This window comes from Meles meles, chromosome 18 (genome assembly GCF_922984935.1).
Source record: "Meles meles chromosome 18, mMelMel3.1 paternal haplotype, whole genome shotgun sequence".
NCBI lineage: Eukaryota > Metazoa > Chordata > Mammalia > Carnivora > Mustelidae > Meles > Meles meles.
In genome coordinates, this window is record NC_060083.1 from 64,201,016 (window position 1) to 64,226,588 (window position 25,573).

General features: G+C 57.9%; 1 protein-coding gene across 4 annotated transcripts in view; it reads left to right on the top strand.

Annotated features, from left to right (window-relative positions):
• The window catches only part of TBCD (tubulin folding cofactor D), a 152,590-nt gene that overhangs the window by 81,763 nt on the left and 45,254 nt on the right, over positions 1 to 25,573 (top strand). For all 4 annotated transcript variants that reach the window (XR_006815858.1, XM_045984081.1, XM_045984082.1 and 1 more), the window contains exons 14-17: positions 4,326 to 4,482; positions 14,139 to 14,196; positions 19,973 to 20,002; positions 21,971 to 22,056. Coding sequence is in view for 3 of the 4 variants with exons in the window: in XM_045984081.1 (XP_045840037.1) it covers positions 4,326 to 4,482; positions 14,139 to 14,196; positions 19,973 to 20,002; positions 21,971 to 22,056 (331 nt within the window). In the remaining variant the exon portion in view is untranslated. The remainder of the gene's footprint in view (positions 1 to 4,325; positions 4,483 to 14,138; positions 14,197 to 19,972; positions 20,003 to 21,970; positions 22,057 to 25,573) is intronic.

Consider the following 25,573-nt stretch of genomic DNA (forward strand, 5'->3'; position numbering starts at 1 on the left):
GCGTGCTCAGGCTCCGTGGAGCTGCCGTCCGCGGCCGGGGGAGGGCGGTGCCCGGCGGAGGAGTAGATGCTGCGGGGCCTCGCCGCAGTCTTGCTTCGTGATGCTCGTTTCGGAAGTTCTGGCCCAGGTAGGACTGCGGCTCCCGTCCTGAAATAGCGCCTTCCTTCCGTCCTGCGGCGTGTGGCTCGCGTGCGTCGTAAGGGAGGTGGCGTCCGTCCAGCCCGGATCACGCTTCCCGTGGTGCCCACTGCGGGAGGGTCTGTTCGCGGCCTCACGACAGACGCACCTCGGCTGTCCGCGCGCACCGAGGGCGGCGGTGGACGGGGGCTTGTCCACAGGGAAGCTGTGGGAAGGTTCGTGGGCCCACACGGCCCTGGGCCTTGCCTGCGGCGGGGGAGCGGGCTCCGCGGGTGCTCCCACGGGGGCAGGGGGGCGGGGAGCCAGCTGGTGCCCGGGCCGGGCGCCGACCCCCGGCAGCTCTTCCGGGGTTGGTGGGCCGGGGTCCCTCCGCAGCCAAGGCGAGGCCGGCACACAAGCCTGCACGTCCCCTCCGTGTGGAGTGGCCGCTGCCGCCTGCAGCCCAGCTAGGGGCCTTTGGGGCAGTTTTCCAGAAATGTCCTGTGGGAACTGAGAACCGACATGTCTGGGGAACTAGATATTCTGTCCATCGTTTCCTCTTGCCCCCCAGCACCTTCCACACTGGCGTTTCTTCTGAGCACGTTGGGCTGCGTTTTGAGGGAGGTATGATGGCGGTTTGTCCCGGTGGCTGAGGTGGAAGTCCGTGGTGTCGTGCCCGCCGGCGCCCGGAAGGGCCCAGCTCTCCTGGGTCTGGGGGGGCTCCACGCGGCGAGCCCCAGTGAGGGGTTTGCTTCCTCAGTCGGTGTGGTTCGAGACTTACCAGAAGACGCGGCGTCGGTGCAGGCTGTGCCGATGTCTTTTATGGATGGATGCTTTCTGCTCTGCCAGGAAGGCCCCTCGTGCCCCTGGGTGCGCCGTGCGCCGGCCCCGCAGCGGGCTGCGGCACTCTCGGGGTTAAGTCGTTTCTCTCACCTGGAGGCTGCTTGGTCCTTAGGCGTTGGCGGTAACAGCTGACATGCGTCTGGAGGGAAGGGTATTTAAATTACATCGCAGGTCTCCGGGCTGCCAAAAGGAAGCCCTCTGGGGCGTCTTATATATTTGACATGCACTTGCAGCGTGTAACTGGAACCATGAGAAAGGTTTTTGTTCAAAGCTATCGAAGAGCTTCCTTATTTCAAACCTGTTGAATCTGGAAAGAGTGGTTAGATTTTAAACTTTTTCTGATAATGACTTCCCATAAAAGTTCGGAGCAGGGACTGTTTCTGCTCCACGGACGACCTCACCGCCCACCAGAGTCTGTGGGAGCTTCTCTGGGTGCCCTGCGTGGCCGCTGAGGCTGGTCTGTCTCTTTACACAGAGGAGGCTGGAAGGGTGCTCGGAGTCTGGTGGCCGCAAACGGCCCCGCCGGTCGCTGCTCTTGGGGCCACCGTGGAATGAATCGGACCTGACAGGCCCAAGTTTCCAGTTTGCTTGTTGAGGAAATCCACCGTCTCCCGTTTCCTCCTCTGAGCTGGCGGTTTCACTTTCTGCACGTCAGACTCCCCTTCCAACGGCCGGGAGGGGAACGTCCCCGCTGTCTTCTCTGAGGACCCTGTCCTATCATGAGGCCCCTGTCGGTTGCCGCGTCTTCCCCCGCCCTGGAGGGTCAGCCGCTGATGTCTGTCGCCGGGTTCAGGGCGGGGTCGTCCGAGGCTTCTGAGCAGAGTGACAGATTCACGACCTCGAAGAGCTCTGCGTCCAGTGCTTAGACGGAGCGTGGCTAGGCGTCCACGTGGCTGGGTGCTGCTGGTGGGCGGCCTCTCAGGGCCCCGCCGTGTGGGCCTCTGTGTCTCTGACCAGTTTCTGCAGGAGGACAGAGGAGTCCAGTTACCTGCGGCACATGGGCACGTGTGGGTTCTGGGGACAAAGTCAGGGTGCGTCTGTGGTGGTGGTGTGGGGGGGGTCACTGTGGCCTGCGTTCCCCACTGGTCTGCTGTCCCTGTCCTGCAGAACTGAGTCTGAGTACCAGCTCCTGGGCACAGAGTGGGCCAGATGGACCAAGGTTGGACCCGCCAACTAGGCTGGCGGTTTGCCCAGCAGTGTTGGTCAGACTGTGCCGTGGTCTGCGTGCGAGTTGTGCTGGAGGCCATCAGCGGAATACAGTTCCTCGTGACTGACAGACCTCGTTGGCTAATAAAGTGACGCTTTGGAAAGCCAGCGCTGGGCTTCCTGACCTGGGGTCAGGCTCGGGGGGTGCGATGGGAGTGACCTCAAGGTCGAGCAGACCTGGGCTGGGGGCTGTGTCCATGTGGAGGTGGGCTTCTTGCAGGGGGCACCGAGCAGTCCTGACGTGACAGTGGGTGTGACGCCTGCCTGAAGCCGACATCCGTGGCACTGGCCACTGCCAGCTTCTGTCTTGAAATTGATTTTGTCCGGTGGACCGGTGAATTGGGACTCAGCAGTTAGCATCCAGGTTCCCCTCGGGCCATAGAATTGCTCAACAGCCTTACCCAGAGCTGTCTGGGCGGCCAAGTCACAGTGACGGTCTTAGGGGCCCTGGCGTGGCAACGATGGCGTGTTTACATGATGCTTTCCTCCTGGGTGCCACAGCCCGTGTTTTCACGGCCGTTGGACCGCGAGTGGGCTGTCCTGTTGGCGAGGAAAGTGGATGTGAACAACACTAGGAAACTAGGAGATGTTCCAGGTGACCTGGAATTTTTCCGGGTAGAACCACTGAACACCCAGTGGAAGCGTTATAGAGTTGGTTTAGTTCAAGTTAATAGTTTAAAAGTCACTGATTCGGTTTAACGACTTTGCAGCAGCTGCGACGGTACCGTACGCTCGTTTGCTTTGGTCCTGGTCCACGCCCCAGGAGTCTTAATTATAATGTTCATTAGACATTCACGAAGACCGATAGGTGTTCTTTCAGAAAATTGAACTCAGTTTCCGGGGTGCTGACTGATGGGGGCAGAGCCTGCTTAGCGCAGTTTGTCTGGCTTGGAGAAGGCTCCAGGGCCTTTGAAGCGGGGCGAAGCTGTGCTCCGGTGTGGCCTGCGAAGCAAGGCGTGGGGGCGCTGGGACCTGTGGAGAGGGAACCCTGGGAGCCGCTCGGGCAGGCTCTATCCTCCAAAGGGGTCGTTCGACCGGCGCTGAGAGCGGGTAGTGGTGCGGCAGCGACAGAGGGTCTGGCCAGGAACGGGGTGAGGAGTTAGGGAGGACCCCGCCAGAGGCGCGGCTGCTGTGGGTAGGCTGGACCTCAGCTCCCGGGGAGGTGAGGGAGGCGGCTCTGGGACAGCTACCATGCCCCGACCTGTGCCCTGGAAGACGGTGTGTGTGGCCTCTGGCTGAGGTGGGACTGTGGGGGAGACAGGCCCGGTTTCAGCCCTTGTGGCATTGGAGGGGCATTGGAGTTCCCCCAGGGCCTGCCCTGCTGCCTCTCTGTTGAGGAACCGAGAACTCAGCAAGGGGGTGGGCTCCAGGTTTGGGGTTCTTGGCGTGCTCGATGTGGTGCCCCCGTGCCCCGTGCTCCCTGGGACAGCTAGGACAGGTGCCTGGGTTGGTCCCATCCGCGACCCTGGCTGAGATGGGTTTACACCGCAACTTTACAGTTTACGCAGTGTTGCTAACACTGGGTTTTTGAGCTGTTTGTTTGTTGATAACTTATTTTGGAGTATGCTTATGTAATGGTAGGTAAGTTTATGTTAATTATAATAAAGTAAAAGTGATAACCACATGTATATAAAGTGTACAGAATCAGACCTACTTTCTGTTGTTTTTTATGTAGACTCCAACACCCTTAGATGCAGAAAGGCAGAGGGGAAATTCGTCTTTGATATTCGTAGTCTTACTGTTGTTCCTTTTGATTTTTTTGCCCAAGGCTATTTCTAGGTACCTTTTTTTTAAATTTTAAAGATTTTATTTATTTATTTGACAGACAGAGATCACAAGTCGGCAGAGAGGCAGGCAGAGAGAGAGGAGGAAGCAGCCTCCCCGCCGAGCAGAGAGCCCGATGCAGGGCTCGATCCCAGGACCCCGGGATCATGACCTGAGCCGAAGGCAGGGGCTTAACCCACTGAGCCACCCAGGCGCCCCTGTGGGCAGCTTTTAAAAGACGTCTCCACCTGATTTGAGCCGGCAGCCTTCTCTTTTCCTTCCGGATGCTTGCTTTCTGACCAGCGGGCTTTGGGGTAGACAGTACCTGCCCCTGGAGCTGGGGAGGCGGCAGGAGTGATGCGAGCCTGTACTCACTGTCTTTGTCTCCTGTGCAGTTGTCCCTGTGATCCTGAAGGCGCTGACCTATGAGGAGAAGCGGGGTTCCTGCAGCGTGGGCACCAATGTTAGAGACGCCGCCTGCTACGTGTGCTGGGCCTTTGCACGTGCCTATGAGCCCCAGGAGCTGCAGCCCTTCGTGGCTGCCATTTCCAGGTAACATCCGTCAGAGTCGTGGCCGGGTCAGGTGCGCCCCTGGGTTGTCCCTGGGATCATAGCCTCCTGACGGCAGGAAGCAGCCAGTGTGGTACCTTTCCCAGAAGAAATAGGTATTAATGAGCTGACGATGCGGTTTTAAGGGTGATCGGTAGAAAAGCAGCAGCTCGAGAGTGGAGTTCCTTTTTTGTGGTGAGGAATTCAAACCACACGTGTTGAGGAGGAACGTTCTGGAGGCTTTGGCTGGCCTGTGGCTAGCAGGTCCTTACAGGGGGTCCGTGTTGTGGGTGGTGTGGGAGAAGCACAGGTTGGGGGCTGGTTACTTGGTCAGATGAGCTGTGCTGAGTGTGTGTGTGCTCTCTTGGGAGAAGTTCTGGAACTTTGTGGCCATAGCCTTCCCCTCAGATGGAGTTCCTAGGGAAGGCTCGGGAGTGCGGGAAGAAGCTGCTTCTGTTGAGGGAGCCGCGTGTTGTCCAGCCTTCATTTTCAAGTTTTTATGGACTCGCCCTTGAAATTCACTTAAGGCAACGTGTATTGACAAGCTTCTCTGTCCACGCCTTTGAAATGAAAATCAGCTCTGGAGAGAGCAGGTTTGAGAGGTAGGGACGACGTATTTCCTCTGGTTTTCTGGTGAGAGAAGTGACAGGGGCAGACGTGTGACCAGAACCCTGTGTGGACCGCGGCACGCCTGGGCTCCTCGGCCCTCGGACTCCCGCTGTGCGTGCCCAGCTGAGCCTCCCGAAGGCGGCTCGGCTCCTGAGACATGATGCTCCACTTTCAGGATCTGATGCTCTTTTGCTTGGGAAAGTGCAAAACAGATGTGTTCCCAGTGGAGTGGGTTTTTAAGTTAATTTTTGTACTCTGATTTGTTCCTCTGTCTTTGGACTGAAACAAGTTTCTTTGAGTAGAAGGATGTCAGGTTTCCGCTTCTTGTGGTTTAAGTAGCTGGGGGAGGGGCACTGAACGTGGGGGCAGCCCCTGTGTTAGTCACAGGCAAAATGCTTACCTGCCACTTTTACCGGGAACCGGAGTTCAGATGGCGCTCGGGCCGTGGACGCTCCCTCCCGCAGCCCTTGAGGAGGCCGAGGTTTGTGCGTGAGACCCTGCAGGCCTTAACACCCGGGAGCCCGGCCAACAGCCAGCGTCTCGGGTCCTGCAGCTGTTCCGCGTGGGTGCAGAGGGACTGGGGACGGGAGCACCACTCTGTTCTCACTGGCGTCCCATGCTCCCAGGATCTGAGGGCTGGGAGCGGGACCTCAGGCCTGTTTGCCGCCTGGGCTGTGCGGCTGGGGCCTCTGTTGCTCAGTCTTGACTCCAACAACGCAACGAAGCCTCCAGAGGAGCCTGAGGATTCCGACCGGTCAGGGAGATAAAGCGCTTCCGAGGAAGTCATAAAGAGGCCTGGCTCCTCCTAGCCAGGTCCACCTGGGGAAGCGCAGGGCAGGGCCCGGGGGCTGGTCCGCGGAGGTGCTGTCCTTCAGAACTGCTGCCTGCGGCCGGGGGGGCCTGGAGGGGTAGAGGGTGGCTGCGTGCTCCTGCGTCCCTCACTGGCCGTCGCTGCGGCTGCTGGTGACCCTCAGGGAGCAGCGAGGGCCAGGCTGCCTGGGGAGACTCTCCCAGCTCCTGGTCCTGCCTGCGCCATGTCCCCCACTGGCCACCTGCTGCACTTGTTCCCCGCTGCACTGTGAACTGGCTTGAGGGAAGGCACTGCCCGCTGCTTGCTTGTCCTGCCCCTCAACTTTCTGGAAGTTCTTCTGTAACTAGAGTGTGAAAGCAAAAAACGTACTTACAGTTGACGTCAGTCACAGAACAGTCAGACTTGTTGAGGGTGGTACTGTCTGGTGCTGTGAGGCGTGGGTAGGGGCTGTGGTTCTTCCCATTCCATGGAGGACGAGCAAGGGACGGTGCTCGGATGGTTGCGCAGAGTCTCGTGGCAGGCAGGTGCCGGGTGAGGCCTGTGCGGGAGGCAGACCCCCAGGCCCAGCTCTGTGCGAGGCCCAGACCCAGCTCTGCGTGAGCGCGCGGCCTGCCTCCGCGCGAGGTCCCGACAGTGTGCTCCGCAGCAGACACATGCCGCTTCAGGGGACCTGGCTCCTGACCTGGTCGCTCCCTTTCAGAGCGCAAACAACCCTAACACACTTGTTTTTGAGTTTTACATTTGCCTGAGAGCTGTAAGCTTCACAGGATTCTGTGTCCCTGCTTTCTCCAGGGACCCTCTTCAGTCCAGGCTGACGGGAGGAAATAGGGCCCAGGGCTAAGTGGTTGCCAAAGGCCATGGGACCAGAGTGAGGCTTCGCTCACCTGGAGAGGAGCCCTGCATGTCCAGAGCCGTACAGAAGGCCGAGTGGCCATCACACACACTGTCCTGTACTTGGGGGGAAGCTTCTTATGGCACCACAGGGTCCCAACTCTAACGTCCCCAGTGATGTGTAGGCCCAGGGTTCTTGGCCAGGGCTCCGGGTTTGGGAAGTGAGGCTCTTCTCACCACAGGCAAAGCTCTGCAACTTCAGATCTGCTCTTGGGCTCTGATGTTATCAAGCAAAATGTCGGTGGATGGAAAGATGTTGATAAATGTTAAGCCTGGTCTTAGCGTGGGTGTAGAAGTTGGGGGTCAGCCTGACTCGGGGGGGGTCCCAGGTCCCAGGACACGTGGACCAGCCGGTGGCCTATGCAGCCACCAGTGAGCTCCTTTCTCCAGAGTGTGCTTCCTGCACAAAGCCTCTGGGTGCTGAGGGGTGTAGGGGCACCGGCACAGCTCACTCAGGGTCACGATCCCTTATTCAGAAAAGGAAGAACAGGCGCGGGGCTCAGTGAGCCGGCTCTGCGGCACGAGAGGGTCCCGGTCTCTCGACTCACTTCCTGGTAAGTGACAATGGGTGGGAGGGCTTTGAAGGGACCAGTGACTGCACTGGTCATTCTCCCTGCTTTGGAGCGAGCGTGCCTTTGTGGCCTGCTTGTTGCAGAGAGGGTGGAGCGGAGCCCCTTCTTTGGGGGTAGTAGGTAAGGGTTTTGCAGGGCCCCACTGTGTGTCTGGGAAGCAGGGCTTCTGTCTGGGACATGTCGGGAGGATGTAGAGGTGGGTGTTAAGAACACTGACCTTTCGGAGCTGGGACTCATTTTGAGCGAGTCACTGAGCGTGAAGGACCAGAGAGCAGGGACTGTGGCAGAGGCCAGTGTCTGTCCTCGGAAACTCCCTGGGTTCCAGCATGTCCTGTCTCAGGGAGGTTGGGTTCGCTTACTCCCGGGCATGCCCGCGGAGTTGCTGGATCACACACACAGAGGCGAGCTAGACTAGACAGTAGCTAGCCAGGGGTGCTGGAGACTCCTGGTTCGTCACCTCCTGATTTCTCCAATTTACCTGGGAGTTTCTGTGAAAAAGGCCCCTCTTGTCCCCTCTCCCCGCGCCCATCCCAGGATTGGATGAGCCGGTGCCCTTTGGAGCCGTGCCCAGCAGGCTTTCGGGCCAGTTTGGCAGGTTCTGAGGGAACCTGTGCTCCAGCTCTTCCCGTCCATCTGGGCTGCGGGCATCTGGGGGCGGGAGGGCGGGCTCAGAGGTGAGTCATGGTGCTGGGGAGCCTGGGGGACGCTGCCTGCGTGCACCTCCCTGCCTCAGGAGTATCGGTTGGGGTGTGGCCTTCGAGACCTGCCTCCCTCGGTTTGTAATAAGTGACCACATTTTAATTGTCAGCTTTTAAACCCACTAATCCTGGCTCATGATAAAACCATGATATCTTTAATTGTACTTTCACAAACTCTCCAGTGGATCCTGCAAAAGTAGACGGCCGAGATCAGAATGAAATTGTGGAAATGAAGCAGAAATGCCTAATGAAAGAAACCAGGGCGGTAGTCACAGTGAGAAGGGGGCCTGGGCTCAGGGCAGGTGCCCAGGGAGAGGGTCGGTCTGCGGCCCTCACCTCCGCGGACGGCCGTGCGACAGGCTCACCCCCGAAGGAACGTGGACGTCCTCTCCCTCCTGGTGAACGTGTGCTGACCCTCTCTGACTTACAAATACCAGAAAGGTGGTTTTCAGGTTGATTCAGTCATGGTTTGAAATGGTCAGTTTTAAAAAACCCGTATTCCTGTAGCATTATACACGGGTTAAGAGACCAGACTGTGGAAAGGTCAACAGGCCTTCCTGAAAAGCCACTTGCTGTGGAGGAAGAAACACAAGGTGAAGTGGACCCAAATGGTTGTGCGTTATCCATAAAATGCCTTCTCATCAAAAGCTCATTTGCAAGAAGAAAAAGAAAAAGGAGCGGCCGTTGCCAGCATGTGCGTTGGTTGTCACCTTCTAGTGATTTCCTCACCTGAAACTCTTTTGTAAGCCACGCCCCTGTTGACATCAGCGCCAGCGGCAGCGCCCACTCAGCCTGCGGAGCCGGCCCAGCCAGCAGCTCGCAGCGTGGGCGGGCCAGGGATTGAGAGTCCCAGATCTCTTCCTCGAGGGCAAGATTGTCCTGAAAAATCAGGAAATGGCAAGCATTGCTCAAAGCTACGTCTTGTTCTCACTCAGCGTTTCTTAATGGCAGACTTCCAGAGGGAAGGTAACCCTTTTGTTCTTCAAGAAAAGTTAATGGTGGTTAGTGACCAGAGTGTGCTCCCCGGCCCCCGTTGAAGGTGAGCCCACTGGGCCTCCACGGGGCTCTGACACGAGCGTGCCTCCGACGCATCCAGTGTTTCACCGCCTCGTCAACTGGTGTGAGCTTTGCTGCTTAGGGCTGAGGAAAGGGAGATGAGTCATGGGCAGGGCCTGCATTTTACTCAAAAAAATGATGTGATTTGCATTTTCAAACAGCGTGGATGGGTAATAAATAATTAGTCTGGTGTTTATCTGTAAAGTTCCTGTACTTCAGAACGACAGGAGGAGTGTTACTTAGGGTAAAAGCAGTGGAATTTGCCTTTTATTTATTTTTTTGCTGTAGAGCATATTCTACGTCTAACAAAGTTTGGGGTGAGGTCTGCTCTTTGCTGTGCCCGTTGAAAACCCGGTGCCTGGAGCTCAGGGCAGGTACAGGCGTGCAGCTTTCCCCTGGCACGGACGAGAACGAAAAGTCCTTTTCTGCTCGACACGGACCACTTCTCTGTGTTGAGAAATCCTGGTGAAGTACCTTCTGAGCTCCTCCAGCGAGAGCAAACAGGTGAAGGCGCCGGAGACGCGTTCCAGCCCGACGGAGGCCCGGCCGGCAGCGCGCGCGGCTGGCCTGCGGCCACTCTTGGTGTCCCCTTTCTGAGTGTGGAAGGAGGGCTGGTGACTCACATGCTCGGCCCCGTCCGGCGGAGGAGAGGGGACCTCAGGCCCGTGGGAGCTTCCATAATTCTGTTTGGTCGGTACGATTACACCTGCGTTTGTTGGAAACGTGCTGGCATTTCTCGACAAGCCAGTTTGGTTCTGAAAGTGTGAAAATAGAGCAGTTTACAGTTTGAATCAGCCGAGTTATCAGAAGCTGGTCACACAGCTACCCGCACGGTTGAAGTCTTGAGCTAACCTCGGAGTCTGTGTTTGGCTAAAAGCCGGGTTTTGAGGGGCACTGCTGTGTCTTTCCTGCTTCACTTCGTCCAGTCTGGTAGAATATTGGCGAAGCAGGGACTGTCTCCAGCCATTTACTTGTGAACGCAGAAGGCAACGGGACTGAAGGTGAGGCCGTGCAAGCCGCCGTCGGGATCCCGCCTGCCTCCGACACGGCCCCTCAGGAACCGGCTGTGCGGGAGAGCGGCTTCCTTCCTCCCTCCCACTCCGTCCTGTGCGCTCACTGGAGGACGCAGGGGATCTCATGCCCAGAGCTGGGCACTCTATGCCACACACAGTTGTTTCTGCCCAGTTACTCAGATATGGAACCTTCCGGGCTCCTGTGATGCTTGGTCTCCACGAGTTGTCGTCCTGTGGCCAGTGAGTGTAGGAGCGGCACGATGTGTGCTGGGCCTCGCCGCAGCTGCCCTCCTCGCTGGAGGCTCTGGGTCCTTCTGACCCGTGTGAGGCTGAGCACGGGCCAGTGTGAGCACGTGTCTTGTTCTGCAAGGGGCCCTCAGGCAGTGGCGGGGATCCCCACCCCTCCCGGTGGCTGCCTGCGGTGGTTTAGGGGCTGTAGCTAACCTACACGGCAAAACTAGAAGCCACCTTCCAGAGTCACCTGTTACTACTTGGGCTCCGCTGCAGCACGAACGTGAAGGCCTGACGCTGAGCTGTCTCCATGCGGCTCCTGCCCCCACCGGCTCCTCAGAGCAGGGTCCCTCTCTGCCGGGCTGGCCTCTGGAGGACACTCACTGCTTGGTGGGCCCACACTGGGTGGGCACGAAGCGAAACCTGTGAGCTGTCTTAGGGCCTTGATTGCACCGACAAGAGCTTGGTTGGAAGTAGACGCAGCCTGACCTGAGTGGGGCCAGCGTGTCCCCAGACGGGTGGGCGGGGCCCGGAACTGCTGAAGTGAACCCATCCCGCGGCAGTACCGTTGAAGGGTTCTGGCTAGCTTCCAGGGTGGTTTCACATTTCTCTCTTCAATCAGGGTTCCATAATTTGAAGATCATAATTTAGGACAAATAGATTGATAGGAAATTTAAAAAATTCAACATAAAAAGCGAAGTTTTGGTAGTATTGGCTAGACCCAGAGGTAGTGAAGTTATAGTCTGCGTTTTTCTTGTGTCAGATGTTGAAGCAGAAAATCTTGTGAATATCTTTTTCTAGAATACGTATGCTCTTATGGATTGTGATAAAGAGCTCCTGTGAAACACGAATGTGGTACTGAAGCTTGCGTTAATTTTGAGACTCTATTTAGGACAGCCGCACATACTTTTGTTAAGAACAGTAGTTACGTAAGTTTCAGTTATCGAGAGATCACAACGACTCATCTCCATCAGTTTAATGATTTCTGAGATTTTATTAACAAAAGCCAGTATGATGTTGAAGTTGAAAATGACTTTACTTTTAAGCCCAGTATTATTTAAATCTCATTTTGGCTGTAGTCTGTGGTCAGACGTACGTTCTGCTGAGAGAGTTTTGCTGAATTTACTTTCAGCTTCACCAGTGGAAGGACCCAAGACACTGAAATCTTCAGATGTTTAGTTGCTTTTCAGAATTTTAATTTTGAATCAACTTGAGACTTAAAGGAGAGTTGTAAGAAATAGGAAAGGCTCCCTTGGGCCCTTTGCCGGCTCCCCTCGTGTTCTCACCACACGCACCGTGCGAAGTGCACGTTGTATGGCCTTTCAGCTGTAACCCGAGTGCAGTGGCTGGCTGTTGGTGGCGTCATGGCCAGGGCCCGCCCTTGTCCCCTGGTTGAGGTGGGGTCTGTGAAGCTACTGGGATTGTCTTCCTCTGTGCGTGACGCATGTTCCCAGGGACCTGGAGACTGCGTCCTGCCCGCGCTGACCACCGCGTCTGGGGTGTTGCCTGCGGCAGGTTCCAGCAGCGGCTGCTCCGGCTGTTCTCTCAGCAGAAGGCCTTCGCTCTCCCCTTTCCACCTGCTGCATCGTCGGTCGGTCGGTGTGGGTGGACTGACCCCGGTTCGCTTACCCTGGGGGCTGTCGGGCCTGTCATGGATCGCTGGCGTGGTTCACACGCCTCTCCCTTTGGCCGCTGGGTGTGGCTTCCTATGGGCTGCTGGGTCCTTTCAAAGGGACTGGGACTTTCTCGCTTTCTAGCGGGACAGGATTCCCCAGGCTTATCTTTTGTTCCCTTGGCTCAGCCCGGAGGTCAGCGGCTTCCATGGGTTTATGTTGAGATCTGAGACCCGGATTCTGCTCACTCTCCATACACAGACGCCAACCAAGTGTCCTCCAGCCAGAGTCCCTGCGTCTGTGCGGACTGCGTGACGCCAGGCCAGCACCCCGCTGTCCTAGCTCTTTCTCCTGTTCCCCCCCCATCCTGCTGGCTCCCGTTCTTGGCTGTGTGTTCACTGGTCCGTGTGTGGTGGCCCCAGAGCTGCTAGCCCACATCTCCTCACCCACCTTGCCAAGGGTCACACATGCTGGCCCTTGGTGTGGTGCTGCTCTGGGTCACAGGTGCCTTCCCTTGGCTGCTGGGGTCCCCCACTTTATGATGGCTCTTTGCATTTGCTGCGGTGAGGTTCCCTCCTGCTGTACATTCTTTGGGTTTTGACAGGTTCGGATTTGGGCACCACAAGTATGGTCCCGAATAGTAGTTCTGTCTTTCCTGCGTCCCCCCACTCTGCCCTTGGCAGTCAGCCACTCTGTCCCTTGGCCGTCACCACACTGGCGTTGGACCCTTTAGTTTTGCCGTTTCTAGAATGTCTTCTGTGCAGACACAGAGTGTGCGGACTTCCTGTTCAGCAAACGCCGGTCGCTCCACCTGGGCTTTCTCGTGAGTCGCTGCTTCATTCCCTCTTACGACACAGGAGGACTCTGCGCATGGCTGTGGGGGTAACTGGTCTGATGCCGGTCTGGGTGGGCTAGAACCAAGGTTCCAGCAGGGCGCGTTCCCTCTGGAGGCTCCGGGGACAATCCGCCCCTCTTCCAGCTTCTAGAGGCTGCCCCGTCCCTTGGCTTCTGGACATTCCCCCTTCTTCATAAGTGGCAGCTTCGGGCCAAGTCCTCCTGGGTCTCCTGGGTCCCCTCTGCCTCCTGCTTCCAGTCCCAGGGCCTTTATGACTGCACGGGGTCTGTCGGCGCTTGCAGCCTTAACTGCCCTCGGCGTAAGGCCCCGTGTCCGCAGGCTCTGGGGGCAGCCGCTGGCCATCTGTGCTGGGGATTGAGCTGCTTCCACTCGGTATCGACAGACGTGCAGCTGGAGGGACTGGGTGGATTCAGGAGGTCCTTGTTCAGGCTGGGAGAGCTGGGAAATGTGGTTGTGTCCATGGGCTGTCCCAGGGATTTGGAGGGAGGAAGAGGATTGAGAGGTAGGAAAAGGAGTGGCTCATGTGGGGCCCTCAGCTACCCAGGTGCACGGGAGGTGTTGCTTTGCGGTGGCCTTCGTGGGTCTGAAACACCCTTTCAAAAGCCTTCTCTCTGGGCTGATAGGAGATGCAAGTTCTCCGGTCATCCTAGGAACCAACACTGGCTTCAGTCTTGCCCCCAATCCTTTGTTTTCTGTTACTAAAGCCACACAAAGTCAAATGAGTGCTTTCTGCCTTATCAGTGATAATTAAGTGTGAGGACCTAACGAAGAGGGGTTTAAATGGAGTCTGAGGAATCTTGTGAGCTCCGTGCACAGTTGTGGTTGGCTTTGGGGTCGGGGCATGGCCATCCGGAGAATTTGGGAGACCTGTAACTGTGTTTTGCACTTGGTTGGGTTTCTGAGAAGGGGCAGGGCCTAGGGGCTCCACTGGCTGCCTGTGCGTGTCCTTGTGTGCTCCCTGTTCATCTTGCCTGGGCCCGAGTGTCCATGTCCATGTCCATGTCAGCCCTGCCTGAGTGCTTCCCCCTCCTGCCAGGCACTGCCGGTTCTCATCCTGTCCCCGCCTCCCCAGCAGGCGGAGCACACTCCACTTCCTAGGCCCCTGTGATGGCCTCTCTTCTGCCCGTGACGTCCCTGGACCCGGGTGCACGTGCCTCCTGTGGCTGTCGGGGGAGCAGGGTCAGCCACCGTGGCGCCGGGGGCTCGCTGCGCACAGCACACACTGGGCAGGGGCAGAGGCTCCCAAGTCCTGCGACAGGGTCTGTGTGCTTTCCCGGATCCCTTCTCACTGCTCTCCTCTTCTTCACAGCGCTCTGGTGATTGCCACCGTGTTTGACCGGAACATCAACTGCAGGAGAGCGGCGTCTGTGAGTCTCCTTGTTCCGTTCTTTCTCCTGATGGTGTGGGTGGGCCCTGAGCCGTGCCCTCTGCTCTGCTGAGCAGCCTCTGCTCCTGATGCCGCCCGCGTGAGGCGCTGGGGAGCCCGTCGGCAGTGTGCCGGCTCAGGTGTCCTCCCGCTTTCAGGGGAGGGAGTGATCTTCAGGGGGAGCGGGAAGGGATTACATGCCACGAAACGCAGCCGTCTCGAGCATTGTGCCTGGTGAGTGGACACGGCTCAGGGCAGACTGTGCCCTGGGGACAGAGAAGAAAGTGGGTTCTGGCATGTGACCTGTGTGTGACGGCAGAGCAGGAGGGGAGCTGCCAAGAGGGGTCATTTCAGCGTCCGCGGCCGCGTGGGGCCCGGAACCTCACTGGCCGTGTTTGACACCAGTGCCCGGCCCCTCCAGAGCCTGGTCGTGTCTGGGGCGGAGTCTGTGCGCCGAGGGCTTTCAGCAGGCTCCGCAGCCGCTTCCGGAGGGCCCTGGGCAGGAGTGTGCACGAACATTCCACTGCCCCTGCCACGGGCTGGGCTGTGACCCCGAGCTTGGCTGCGGGGGTTCCTGTGGATGCTGGTGGAGATGACGGCTGCTGGGCCTCGTCCCTGGGATGCTTGCTGGTGATGTCCATGGCTGTGTCCTGGCTTCACACAGGACTGTCCTGCTGATGGTCCGTCACTTAGATCAGGCTCAGCATGGGCTGGTGTAGGTGCTGAGGGACCAGAAGCCAAGAGTCCCTTCAGCAGCAGAGCCTGGGAGCCGGGGCGACAGTCGTCCTTGGTCCCCGCTGCTCCTACAGAAATGCCAGCTGGTTCTTTCCCACAGGGAGGAAGCCAGGCCAGGCAGTACTCGGCCACAGCTTGCCCAGGCCAGGGCTTCTGTTCTCAAGGGCATGCTTTCCAGGGCGCTTGGCTCCACACGTGGGCCCAGTTCCCGGGTCTTTTCTTGGGGTTCCTGTGGGGCTGGTGGCTCTGAGGCAGGGATGGCCAGTGGGGCCTGCACCCATGGCTGGCTCTGGTGGGAGGAAGGCACGGGAAGTGGCAGGGCTTCACCCTCCCTCTTACTGGTGTGCGAGAGCTCGTGTGTCAGGTCTGGGATGTGCATGCCCCTTACAGCTTGTCCTCTGTGAGAGAAAAGTTTGCTGTTTCCTTTCCGGTCTTGATGCCTTAATTTCTTTTTCTTGCCTAAGTGCGCTGGTAGGAGGAGCTGCAGGCACCATGCTGCGCCGCAGTGGGGACAAGGGACACCCTGTCTTGCTGTCCGTCTCGGGATAGGCCGGCTTTCGCTGTCACGTGTGACATTTGCTCTTGGGGTTTTGTAAATGTGCTTTAGCAGGTTGCGGAAGTGCCGCTGGTTTGTTGTGAGCGTTTTTGTTTTTGTTTTTATAAAAATCATGAATGGAAGTTTGATTGTGAGATGGTCATGTGGTTTTGACCTTATTCTGTTCACGTGTTGTGTCCTGTTAATTGATTCTGCAGGTATTAAACCAACCTACATCCCAGGATGAATCCCGTTTGTCGTGCTGTAATCCCTTTTCATATGTTGCTGGATTTGCTTTGCCAAAGTTTTGTTGAGAGTTTCGAGTCTGTATCGTAAGGGACATGGGACAGTCTCCGTCTGTTAGGATGTTTTTGTCCAGCTTTGGAATTAGGGTGATCTGGCCCTGGGGAAGGAATTGGGAACACAAGATCTTCCTCTTGTGTTTTGTTGAAAATGTGTTAAAAGCATGCCATGGGGTGCCTGGGGGGCTCAGTGGGTTAGGCCTCTGCCTTTGGCTCAGGTCATGATCCCGGGGTCCTGGGATCGAGCCCCGCATCGGGCTCTCTGCTCAGTGGGAAGTCAGCTTGTCCCTCTGACTTTGCCCCTCCCTCTACTGCTCATGCTCTCTCTCTCAAATGAATAAATAAAATTCTATTTTTTAAAAAGATTTTATTTGTTTATTTGACAGAGACACAGCGGGAGAGGGAACACAAGCAGGAGGAGTGGGGCAGGGAGAAGCAGGCTTCCCGCCGAGCAGGGAGCCCAATGCCAGGCAATCGTGACCCGAGCCGAAGGCAGATGCTTCACTGACTGAGCCCCCCAGGCGCCCCTTCTTTGTTTCTACTTTAAATGTTCGGTGGAAATCACCAGTGAACTCCTCTGGGGCTCTTTTTTGTGTCTTGTTTCTTTGGAAGTATTTTGTTATTAATTCAGTTTGTCCGCTTCCCTGTTTTTCCTCGTGAAGAGCGTCTCTGTCCGTCTGGGTTGTCCGATGCCGCAGCAGGACACGGCGGGGGGCTCCGTCTGCCCCATGTCACCGTGAGGCACTTCTGTTGACACGTGGCGGGTGCTCCACAGATGGTGGTTCATGAATGGGCCACTGTGGACCCAGGGACCAGCGTGGCTTGGCGTGCTGCAGGCGGAGTGTGGGCCCTGGTGCGGGAACTTGGCTGGAGAGTCCCCCTGGCCCCGGCCAGGCCCGCCTGCCTGTCTGCTCTCTCTACCCCAAAGCAGGTCTGATACAAGAGGTGCTTGGCCTCGGCCCCTTCAGAATTTTGTCTGGAGAAGGTTTGCCTGCAAAGCTAGTCGCATCTGTGTTCATGCAGTTTTCTTGTCTGGAGCCGCAGTAGGAGGCCCATGACCCCTTGAGAGGCCTTCAGGTTTCTGCCCTGACACTGACCTCGGGCCCCGATCGTCACGTTTCTAAATACAGTGATGGCTTTTGTTAAATCTGGATTTAAAAAGTAGCTTTTTGTTTATAAAGTCGAACGTTTTAATGGGACACAGCAGTAAAATCAAAGCACCGGTACCTTGATAAACCCTGAGGAAGGCGTGAAAAAGCCAGAAACCATTTTGTTTGTTTTTCAAGTTGGAATTAAAATTGTTCAGAATTAGCAGAAGATTCTCTGTGCGGCAGGTCACCTGCACACACCTGTGTGCCTCCCGGCTGCAGAGTTAGGCGTGCGGGTGGAGGACGCGTTTGGTTAAAGCTCACCTGAAAACCCGAGGCTCGAGTCGGCGATAACTCGGGGCACGCGCTCTTCCTGAGGGGCCGCCTCCGCAGGTGAAGGCTCCCGTTTGTGCTCACGGCCCTCACCTTCCGCGCAGGCTCACTCCCTGCCGAGGTGAGGAGGGCCTGGGCCCGTGCGCTTGCCCAAGGACAAGGTCAGCCTGCCCACCCAGGGACCATAGGGCCCCCGAGAGGGCGAGGGCGCAGAGAGGGTTTGCGCAGAAACTCCAGAACCTTCAGACCTTCCGCTCTGTCCTGTGGTCCGCCACCACTTCCCGCCTGCACCGCAGCGACGTGCCTCCAGGTCTGTGGGGGTGATGGAGCACATGCGAGTTTGCCAGGCCCCGTGGGGGCTCGATGAGCGCTGTGTTCGGTCTTCACCGCGGCCCTGTGGGGGTCTGGGTGGGGTGGCGGGAGGAGGGCCTGACTGGTTGGTTCGGGTCAGCGTGTTGGTGAATCGGTGAACGCTTACGGAGCTGTTCGGTGCTCCGTTCTCTCGCGTTGGAAGGTACCCACCTGGCCTGCAGGTGTGTCAGCATTTTGAGACTGGGCGGCCCCGTGCTTCCTCGTGGGAGGGCCAGGCGCGGAGGGAGAGGGAGCCGGGAAGCCAGGCTTCACCCGCAGCTCCACTCCCTCCTCAGCAGCACATTCAGCCTGAAGATGTTCGTTGTCTAAACCGCTGCGTTACCACTTCCTGACTGTCTGTTTTGATGTTGCGTGGATGGGGTCATACAGCGTGTGACCCTGAGGACTGGCGTGTTCCACGCTGGTCCGTCCGGGTCCTGGGGGCTCTGGCTGCGCCGACCGCTCCCTCCTGCCCCTTGCTGGTCCGGCCCTGGTGACTGGCAGGGCCGCAGCGGCTGGAACTGTCGGCTGGAACCGTCGGCGTGTTGTCGGAGCTCTGGGTTGTGTCTGGTTTTCTCTGTTGTAGAGAATGAAGCTGCTGTGGACATTCGTGTTCGGGTTAGTGCCGTGGGGGGTCGGTCGTGGTTGCCTGTTCGGAGGGGCGGTGCCGGTTCACCTTCCCACTGGCAGCCTGTCTGGGGGCCTCGCCTGCATTCCGTGTTCCTCATGGGTCCCGTCGGGCGTGTGGTGACCCCTCACTGTGCTCTGAGTTGCCTTCCCCCGACGGCGAGCCCTCTCCCTTGCTCACGCCCTGGCCTCCCATTGGGGGAGACGGCTCTTCGGGCCTTCCGTGCGTTTGCTTGTGGGCCCTCCTGCGTGCTGCCGAGTGTGGAGTTGGCGCCGCCCTCCCTGGTGTGTGGCTCCCGGGCCCTGCTCCCAGGCTGTGGCTTCTGTCCTCCTGAGCAGGAGTTTCACAGAGCAGGAGTTTGAAAGTTGGAAGTGACCACTCTGTAAGTGTTTTCTTATGTGGATCGTGTTTTCAGTGTCCATTCTCAGTTCCTGGCCTGGCCCTCGGTCCTAAAGGCGGCCTCCACTGTTCTGCTGCACCCTTCTCTGTGTCTGTGCTCTGTGTCCCCGTGCGGTCAGCCGCCACGCTGGGGATCGCCGTCCCTCCCCTCTCTTGCTCAGGTTTGCTTTTCCTGTGCCAGCCTGCGTTTTCCACATCAGTCTTGTATTATATTTGACCTTTTTGATGTCATCAGAATGGCCAATGTGTTCCTACATTTTGCTTGTTACACAGATTGACATTATATCATACTTCCATTGCCTTTTGGTTGTTTTCTTACTTTGTTTACTAAATTTATTGCAAAAGGTTCAGAGTGGTGCGTAGCGAAAATCCAGTCTCCCTCCTCCCAGTTTGATAGCCGTGGGAGGTCCATGGGTGAGATGTCCACGTGCTCGTGCCTGGAGGGCACCCTGGTTCTGACTTTCTGGGGGGCCCGCCAGCAGTGTGGCCCGGGGCAGACTTGGGGCTCTGTGCTTTGGCTTCTCAGGCTCCTTTCTGCATGCCCGCGAGTGCTCCCTCTCCGCGCCTTGTAGGTACACAGTGACCTGCCCCCGGAGGCTCCTCTCTGGGGGGAAGGGCCGCATCTGGGGGCAGGACGCCCTCCCAGGGCTGCCCTGGCTTGGGACCTGTCACACGCTGCTGCTGTGCTCGATGTCCTGCACTGTCAGGGAACTCTGAGCCCCCTGCTTTGGGGAGGGTGGGGCCGGGGGCTGCAGTGGAGGGGCGGGGGGGAGGGGGGGAGGAGGCCCTGCTGGGTGTGCACAGGCCCCACTGCTGTCACCGTGCAGATGGCCTGGCTGTCACACCTCGGCAGAGCAGGTGGGGTGCGGGCGGGGAGTGCCGGGGACGTGCGCAGGCACTTTGAGGAAAGCACCTACAGACACTTCATTCTGTTGAAGTAACTGAGTCTGGGCCTGTGTTGGAGGCTCAGGGGTTGTCCGTGGCAGCTCCCGGGCAGGCAGCGGGAGGAGGTGGGCCATTCGTGCTCACCATCGCGAGCGGCTGTCACAGAGCTCCCAGGAGAAGGGTCTCGTGTTGGATTTGACTTAACGGATGGATTTGACCCTGTTCTCATACTCCTGTCTAGGGCCGAATTAGGCTTCGGAGAGAAGCACGGCATCCACGTGTAGACACTTTTTAGGATGGGTCTGATTCTATAAACTGAATTGTGGCTTAGAAAAGCACCAGGACCTAGAGGCAGAATGACAGCTACCCTTGAGGCTCTGATCAGCCAACAAGGAGGACTTTCATTTAAAAAAATAAAGCCATGGGTCATTGGTGCTGCACGGCATTTGTTTTGATTTCTCTCTTGATGTTGAGCAAAGCGCAGACCTAACTCACCTGCTGTTTGTTCTTCTTTTCCGTAGGCTGCTTTCCAGGAGAATGTGGGGAGACAGGTATGGCCACTTCTTGAAGTCTTCACCCCTAAAACTTCCTGCAGTTTGAGCAGGAGAATTGCTCAAAGCTACAAACTTGGTATCTCCTTGCATTGTTAGATGAGGGTAAAGAATTTACCTAGCATAAGCTAATATTTAACTCAGTGACGTCTGGTCACAGACCCACTCAGGATGCTGTCCAGGGGAGAGTGGACACACGTTTGAAACAGCGTTGTGTTTAGTGTGTGAGCAGTTTTGCACAGACACACAGGCGTCCGAGAGCAGCGCCTTACGCGTTGCCACCGATTTTAGCAGTTGCCTGTGCGTACGGGAGGGACGTGGGTGGAGGAGGCCCACTTCTCGGGGCAGAGACGTGATCACCGCCCGTCCTGCATGTGATAGGAGCCGGCTTCTGGAAGCCACCGACCCTGTGGCCTCTCTCTGTGTTCACCATCGTGCCCCCTAGTCCTGAGCCTCTCATGACCAGTCATCCTTGGCTGGGTGGTGTGGCCCTTTTTACCAAGTCAGTCACGTGGTGTGTGCCAGTGGCCACACTGGGATGTGTGGCCGGCCTGGCGAAGAATGGACCGGAGGCAGGTTATGCTGAGGGGCCACGGAGCTGAGCTCTGGTCAGCGCCCCAGGAGGAGGGTCTGGGCTGAAGAGGAGTATATTGTGGGTGAAGGCATCAGCAGAGGGTGGCAGGGGACAGGAGGAGACAGTGATGGGCGTCTGGGATAAGGGGTCAGCAGTCAGGCTCCGGGGCCCCAGGGGAGCCCCGAGTAGAAGGTTCTCTCTGTGGCGGGAAAGGCAGCTTCAGCAAGGGGAGCTTCAGGGAAAACACAAGCCTTCTAAGACTAGGGTTTGGGTGTTTGGGAGGAAAATGCCTTTGCAGGTGCCCCCTATGTCCATGAGGGTCCTTATTGTAGAACCTGGGGGCCTGGGTTCGCTACGCTGGGTCTGTGGTCTCCCGTTTAGTTGCTTCTCTCCTGGGCTGCCGGAGGCCAGGGCGAGGGCTGATGGTTCTGCTTCCACAGGGAAGGCAACCTTTGGTTCTTAGGGGGAAGTTATCCCAGAATCAGCCCAGGGAGGCCTGTGCAGTCTTGCTTCCGCCGCAGGCTGCAGGGCCCGTGCTGCTCTGTGGTTCCTTCTGTTCCAGCCCCTCTACCCCCTCTCAGCGTCTCTCCCTTTCTTCCCGGCTTGAAGGTGGCTGAGACCAGTGTCCTTGGGTGTCACTTAGTCCACGTCTACCTGGGGCTCTGGGAACATAGAAGACAGTTGGCTCCCTAGGAAGAGACAGCCGACCTCTGAAGGGGACAAGCTTAGTGTGTCGGGGCCGCAGGTGTGGAGGGTTCCAGAAGTCAGTGCTGCTCAGGAGAAGGAAGGGGCTGGACAGGGACTTGAAAGCATCGAGGGTGGGTGAGTGGGGTGCTGCAATCAAGGAACCTGCTAGAAGCTGAACTGAGGGGCGCTCTGGGCATCCCAAAGCCAGAGCCCAGAAGGATGCGGCATCTCCCCATGTTCCAGACACAAGGTGGTCTGGAACAGGGGTGCTCTTGGTTCTTGGCCGTCACCATGTCCCATTTGGAGGGGACACTTGGGTTAGGTGGAGAGGGAGGCCTTTAGCCATGGTCTTGGTTTAGGGGATCAGCTGGGAGCTGGTGTTTTGGGGATGTCCCCTCACTCACCCCACCTCCCCTGCTGGATGTTTCCTGTGGAATGAGCGTACACACAGCGCAGTGTGCGGGGGGCCATGCAGCTGTGAAAGAGACACTGACTTGGGAAGAAGCGGCGTCTCGTGTGGGCCCAGGATGCCTCCCAGCCCTGCACACGCAGCGTCCTCGGTTTGCGGGAGTGTTGGAGAACAAGGATGTGAACTAGCCAAAGCAGACAGGGACACACTCAGGGGAGGGCCTCTAAGCTCCCTGACCTGGAAATGCCTCCCCTCACTGTATCATGTGTCCTCTTCTCCCTCTTGACTCTGCGACCAGGGCACTTTCCCTCACGGGATCGACGTTTTGACTGCTGCGGACTACTTTGCTGTCGGCAGCAGAGCTAACTGTTTCCTGGTCATAAGGTAAGCGCTAATCTGTCCGAATGTGCTGCTCCCCGGGATGTGCAGGTCGGGAAAAATCTCCACTTTTCCTTCCCCCGGGAGGTCTGCTAGGAGTAGATGTTACTTACTTGACCGAAATTTGTGTTTTCTGCCGGTTAGACTGGGTGCCTAGTGTGGGATTCTGTTTATATAAGATTCTAGAAAATGCAAACTAGGCTGGGGGGACCGCGGCGGGCCGGGAGGCCTGGGAGGGTGCGGGGTCTGCTTGCTTCTTGACGGGTGCTGGCAGCGTCAGGCCCGATGACGGGAAGTGAGTGCTGTCTTTGCTGTCCCCGCCTCCCAGCCCGCCCCGCTTCCTGCAGCGGCCACGGCCGCACCCACCCCCCCGAGAAGGGACTGTTGCTTCGTTCGTTCCTTCTAGAAGGACGGGGCTTCCCAAGTTGGAGGGGTCTCTGGCTTGTTGGTGTGGTGCGAGTAAGCAGAGGTATCGGAGAAAAAGGGTCGGGGCCGACCCGTGGCGTCGCCACCAGCGCTTCGGGACCCGGGTCAGACTTGCACCTGCGTGACCGAGGCGCCGGGGGCACTCGCTCTCAGCTCCACGTGCCGCACCAGCCGGGGACAGGCCTGCTGCATCCGTGCTGTGTCGCCCGAACACACCTTAGCCCTTCCCTGTCCTCGGGACAGACCCCTCTAGCACCTGTGCAGACGCGCACGCGTTACTTTTCTCCACGACCAGCACCGAGTTTTTTTAAAACATAACATTTGGCCTCTTTCTCAAAGAGTCTTAGACTAAACGCGCTATTTTTAGCATCATTTCCATCTTTTCTCAGTATCTGATGGCTTTCTGTGTCTTATCAGTTCTTTCCTGCTTTTGTTTTTGTGTTAGTATTTGAACATGTATTTTAATGTGGAGAATTTTCCACTTTCCCCTGAGCTTCCTGGGTAAATTAACCAGTTTTTTGCTTTGGTGTCTTTTTCTCGTCACTGAGGTTTCTAAGCTGGTCTGAGACTTGCATGGAATCAGTCATGTGTTTTTCACAGAGACGTTGGTGAAGGTTAACCCTGTGTGGGGCGTGTTCTTTAATGGCGCACGTGGCACTCTCCGCGTGCGCGAGAGCTGGCCAGCGAGCACAAGTCTGGCGGTCACGGCGCTGGGATCTGTGCGCACCTGGGGGGCTCTCCACGCCAGCCTAGACAGGGCAGACACGCAGGGTCCTGCCATCAGCCTGGACCGTGGAGCGGGCGTGGGGGGAAGAGAGGGAACAACTGTGCTTTTGCTCGTGGAGTGCCTAGGGGTGGGGCAGCTGGACCCTAACTTGTTGAGACACTGCCAAGCAGGTTTCCAGGACGGTGGCCTGGCGTCACGTGCGTCCGGCAGCCCATCCTCCTAGTGGTAGCCGTTCTAGTGACAGTGCAGGAACAGCTCCGGAGTCTGCATTTTCCTGACGAGCAGTGGCTCTGAGCATCGTTCAGGGGCTCCTTTGATGCATCCTTTACCTGTTTATTGGGTTAGTTTTCTTCTTGCTGAGAACTCGAGAGTTCTTAGTGTTTTCTGAACACGAGCCCTTCTTCAGATGAAGAGTCTGTAAAGGTTTTCTTTCCTCTGTGGTTTGTCCCTTCAGTACGCTGTGTGTTCCTGAGACCGACCCTCTGGAACAGTCCTGTTTATTTTCGTACGCCTGTTTGACGCCTTACAATCTCCGTGTGGGAAGATTCACCACTGAGAATGTGGGTTTTGGCCGATGGGCGGCCACCACTGTGGTCAGCGTGGGGCGTGTCTCCCTCACTCCAGAGAGGCCCTGAGTCCTGGGCCCTGTCGGCCCTGACCTGCGTCCTGGGCCCGGAGTCCGCGGTCTCTGGAACTGATGTGAACGGAGTCACATGGTGCATTGGCTTTTGTGTCCTGGCTTCACTGTGTTCCTGAGTTCTGCTGTCCCCTGCCCTGCCCCCCATTCACTGGCTGGTGGCCGCTCAGGCCCCTTTGATGGCAGCAGGTGAACTCAGGGCGTTTCTGTCAGGACACAACCCATGGTGGTTGGCACTTCCTGTTGTGGGTGTCTTGCTGCTGGAAGTTTCTCAGCAGATTGCGGACATCTGTGGGCCTGTGCATGCTTCTTTAAACACATTTTGTTGTATTTTGCTTTCCAGTAATTTGCACATTCCCGTCATACGAATTCTTTGAACTGAGGAGCCCTCGGAGCAAGCTGCCTCCTTCTCTGCTGCCTAGCTCAGCAAACGGCGTGCCCCCCGCACCGTCATCTCCGTTCTGCTTCTCCTACTGTCTCCTTCCCTGCATCCGCTTGGTGACCTAGTTCTGTCACTTCTCTGTCCCCAACGGCCCTCAAAGGCTCCTCATGCTGCTGATCCCCTCAGCTGTTCCCGCGGCCCAGCTCTCACTGTCCCGACACTGGCCCGGCCCTCACCCACCACCCCCTGCTGACACCTTCCTTCACTCCACACTCGGCCTCTGGGCGGCCCCCGAGCGCTCAGGGAGTGCTGCTCCCCAAGGGGCGGTTCGGACGGGCGTCTTCCCGCGGTCAGCTCTCCGTCGCCGCCGGAGCTCGACTGGAACCGGGTTGGCTCGCCTTTGTCTGTTTCTTCCCTGAGGCTGCTGGTCATGGGTGCCGGCCTGGGGCAGTCCTGTCTGGCAGTTCCCGGGGCCCTTCGGTGATGGGGGTCCTAGGGTCACATCTTGGCTCCTTTTCTGACAGTTTGTCCACTGCCCTGGTGTTTCTGTTTGTCCTTCTGACTTTATCTGTTTCATCACCGTTTGAGGGTCTCTCAGTCTCACTCCCTCTGGAGAACCCCGTGCTCTTCTCTCTCTCAGCTCCAGAACAAACACCCTCTTCAGTCTGCCACCTTGTAGCACACGCATGTCCACACGGCACCCGTGTCCACCCTGCACACGTCTGCCCGCCCGGGACCCAGGAGCATCCGCGCGTCTCCTGCTTCTCGGCCCTCTGTGCCCGCCGCCTCCTCTCTCGGCCCCCGCGTACCGCGTGTGCCCACGGCTCCGTCCCTGGCGGGCTGCGTGGGCGGCGCGGCACGGACGACGTGTGGAAGCAGCTCGGCACGTACGGGTGTGTTTTGGAGTAGGAGACGCCAGGGCGTGGGTCTTGAGGGGTGTCTTGTGTCCGGTTATCCCCGGCGTCCTCGCTGTCCTCCGTTCCTCGGGTTGTCGGTTTGTGTCGCACAGGTGGACTGTTGTCCTTCTTCCGCGCACGCCGAGCGGCGGCACCCGGTGCACCAGGTTGGCCCGGCCTAGGTGCTCACTGCGGAGTACGTTGTCCGGCGGTGGGAGATCAGGAGGTGGCTCGGGGGCACCGTCCTCCACGGTGGGGGCCGAGTGCCCTGTGCTAAGGTGCAGCATGCGCGTGGAACCTTCTCTCCGCGTCCTGCATCTTCAGTGTGGACAGAGAGTGGAATCTCCTCGCCCTCGGCCTCTGTCTCGCTGTTCGCTGTTATGGGCGGTGTGAAGGGAGTGTGTGTGCTCATGGTGTTTCTCACGTGTGTGGGCACATCTGAAGGGGCTAACCAG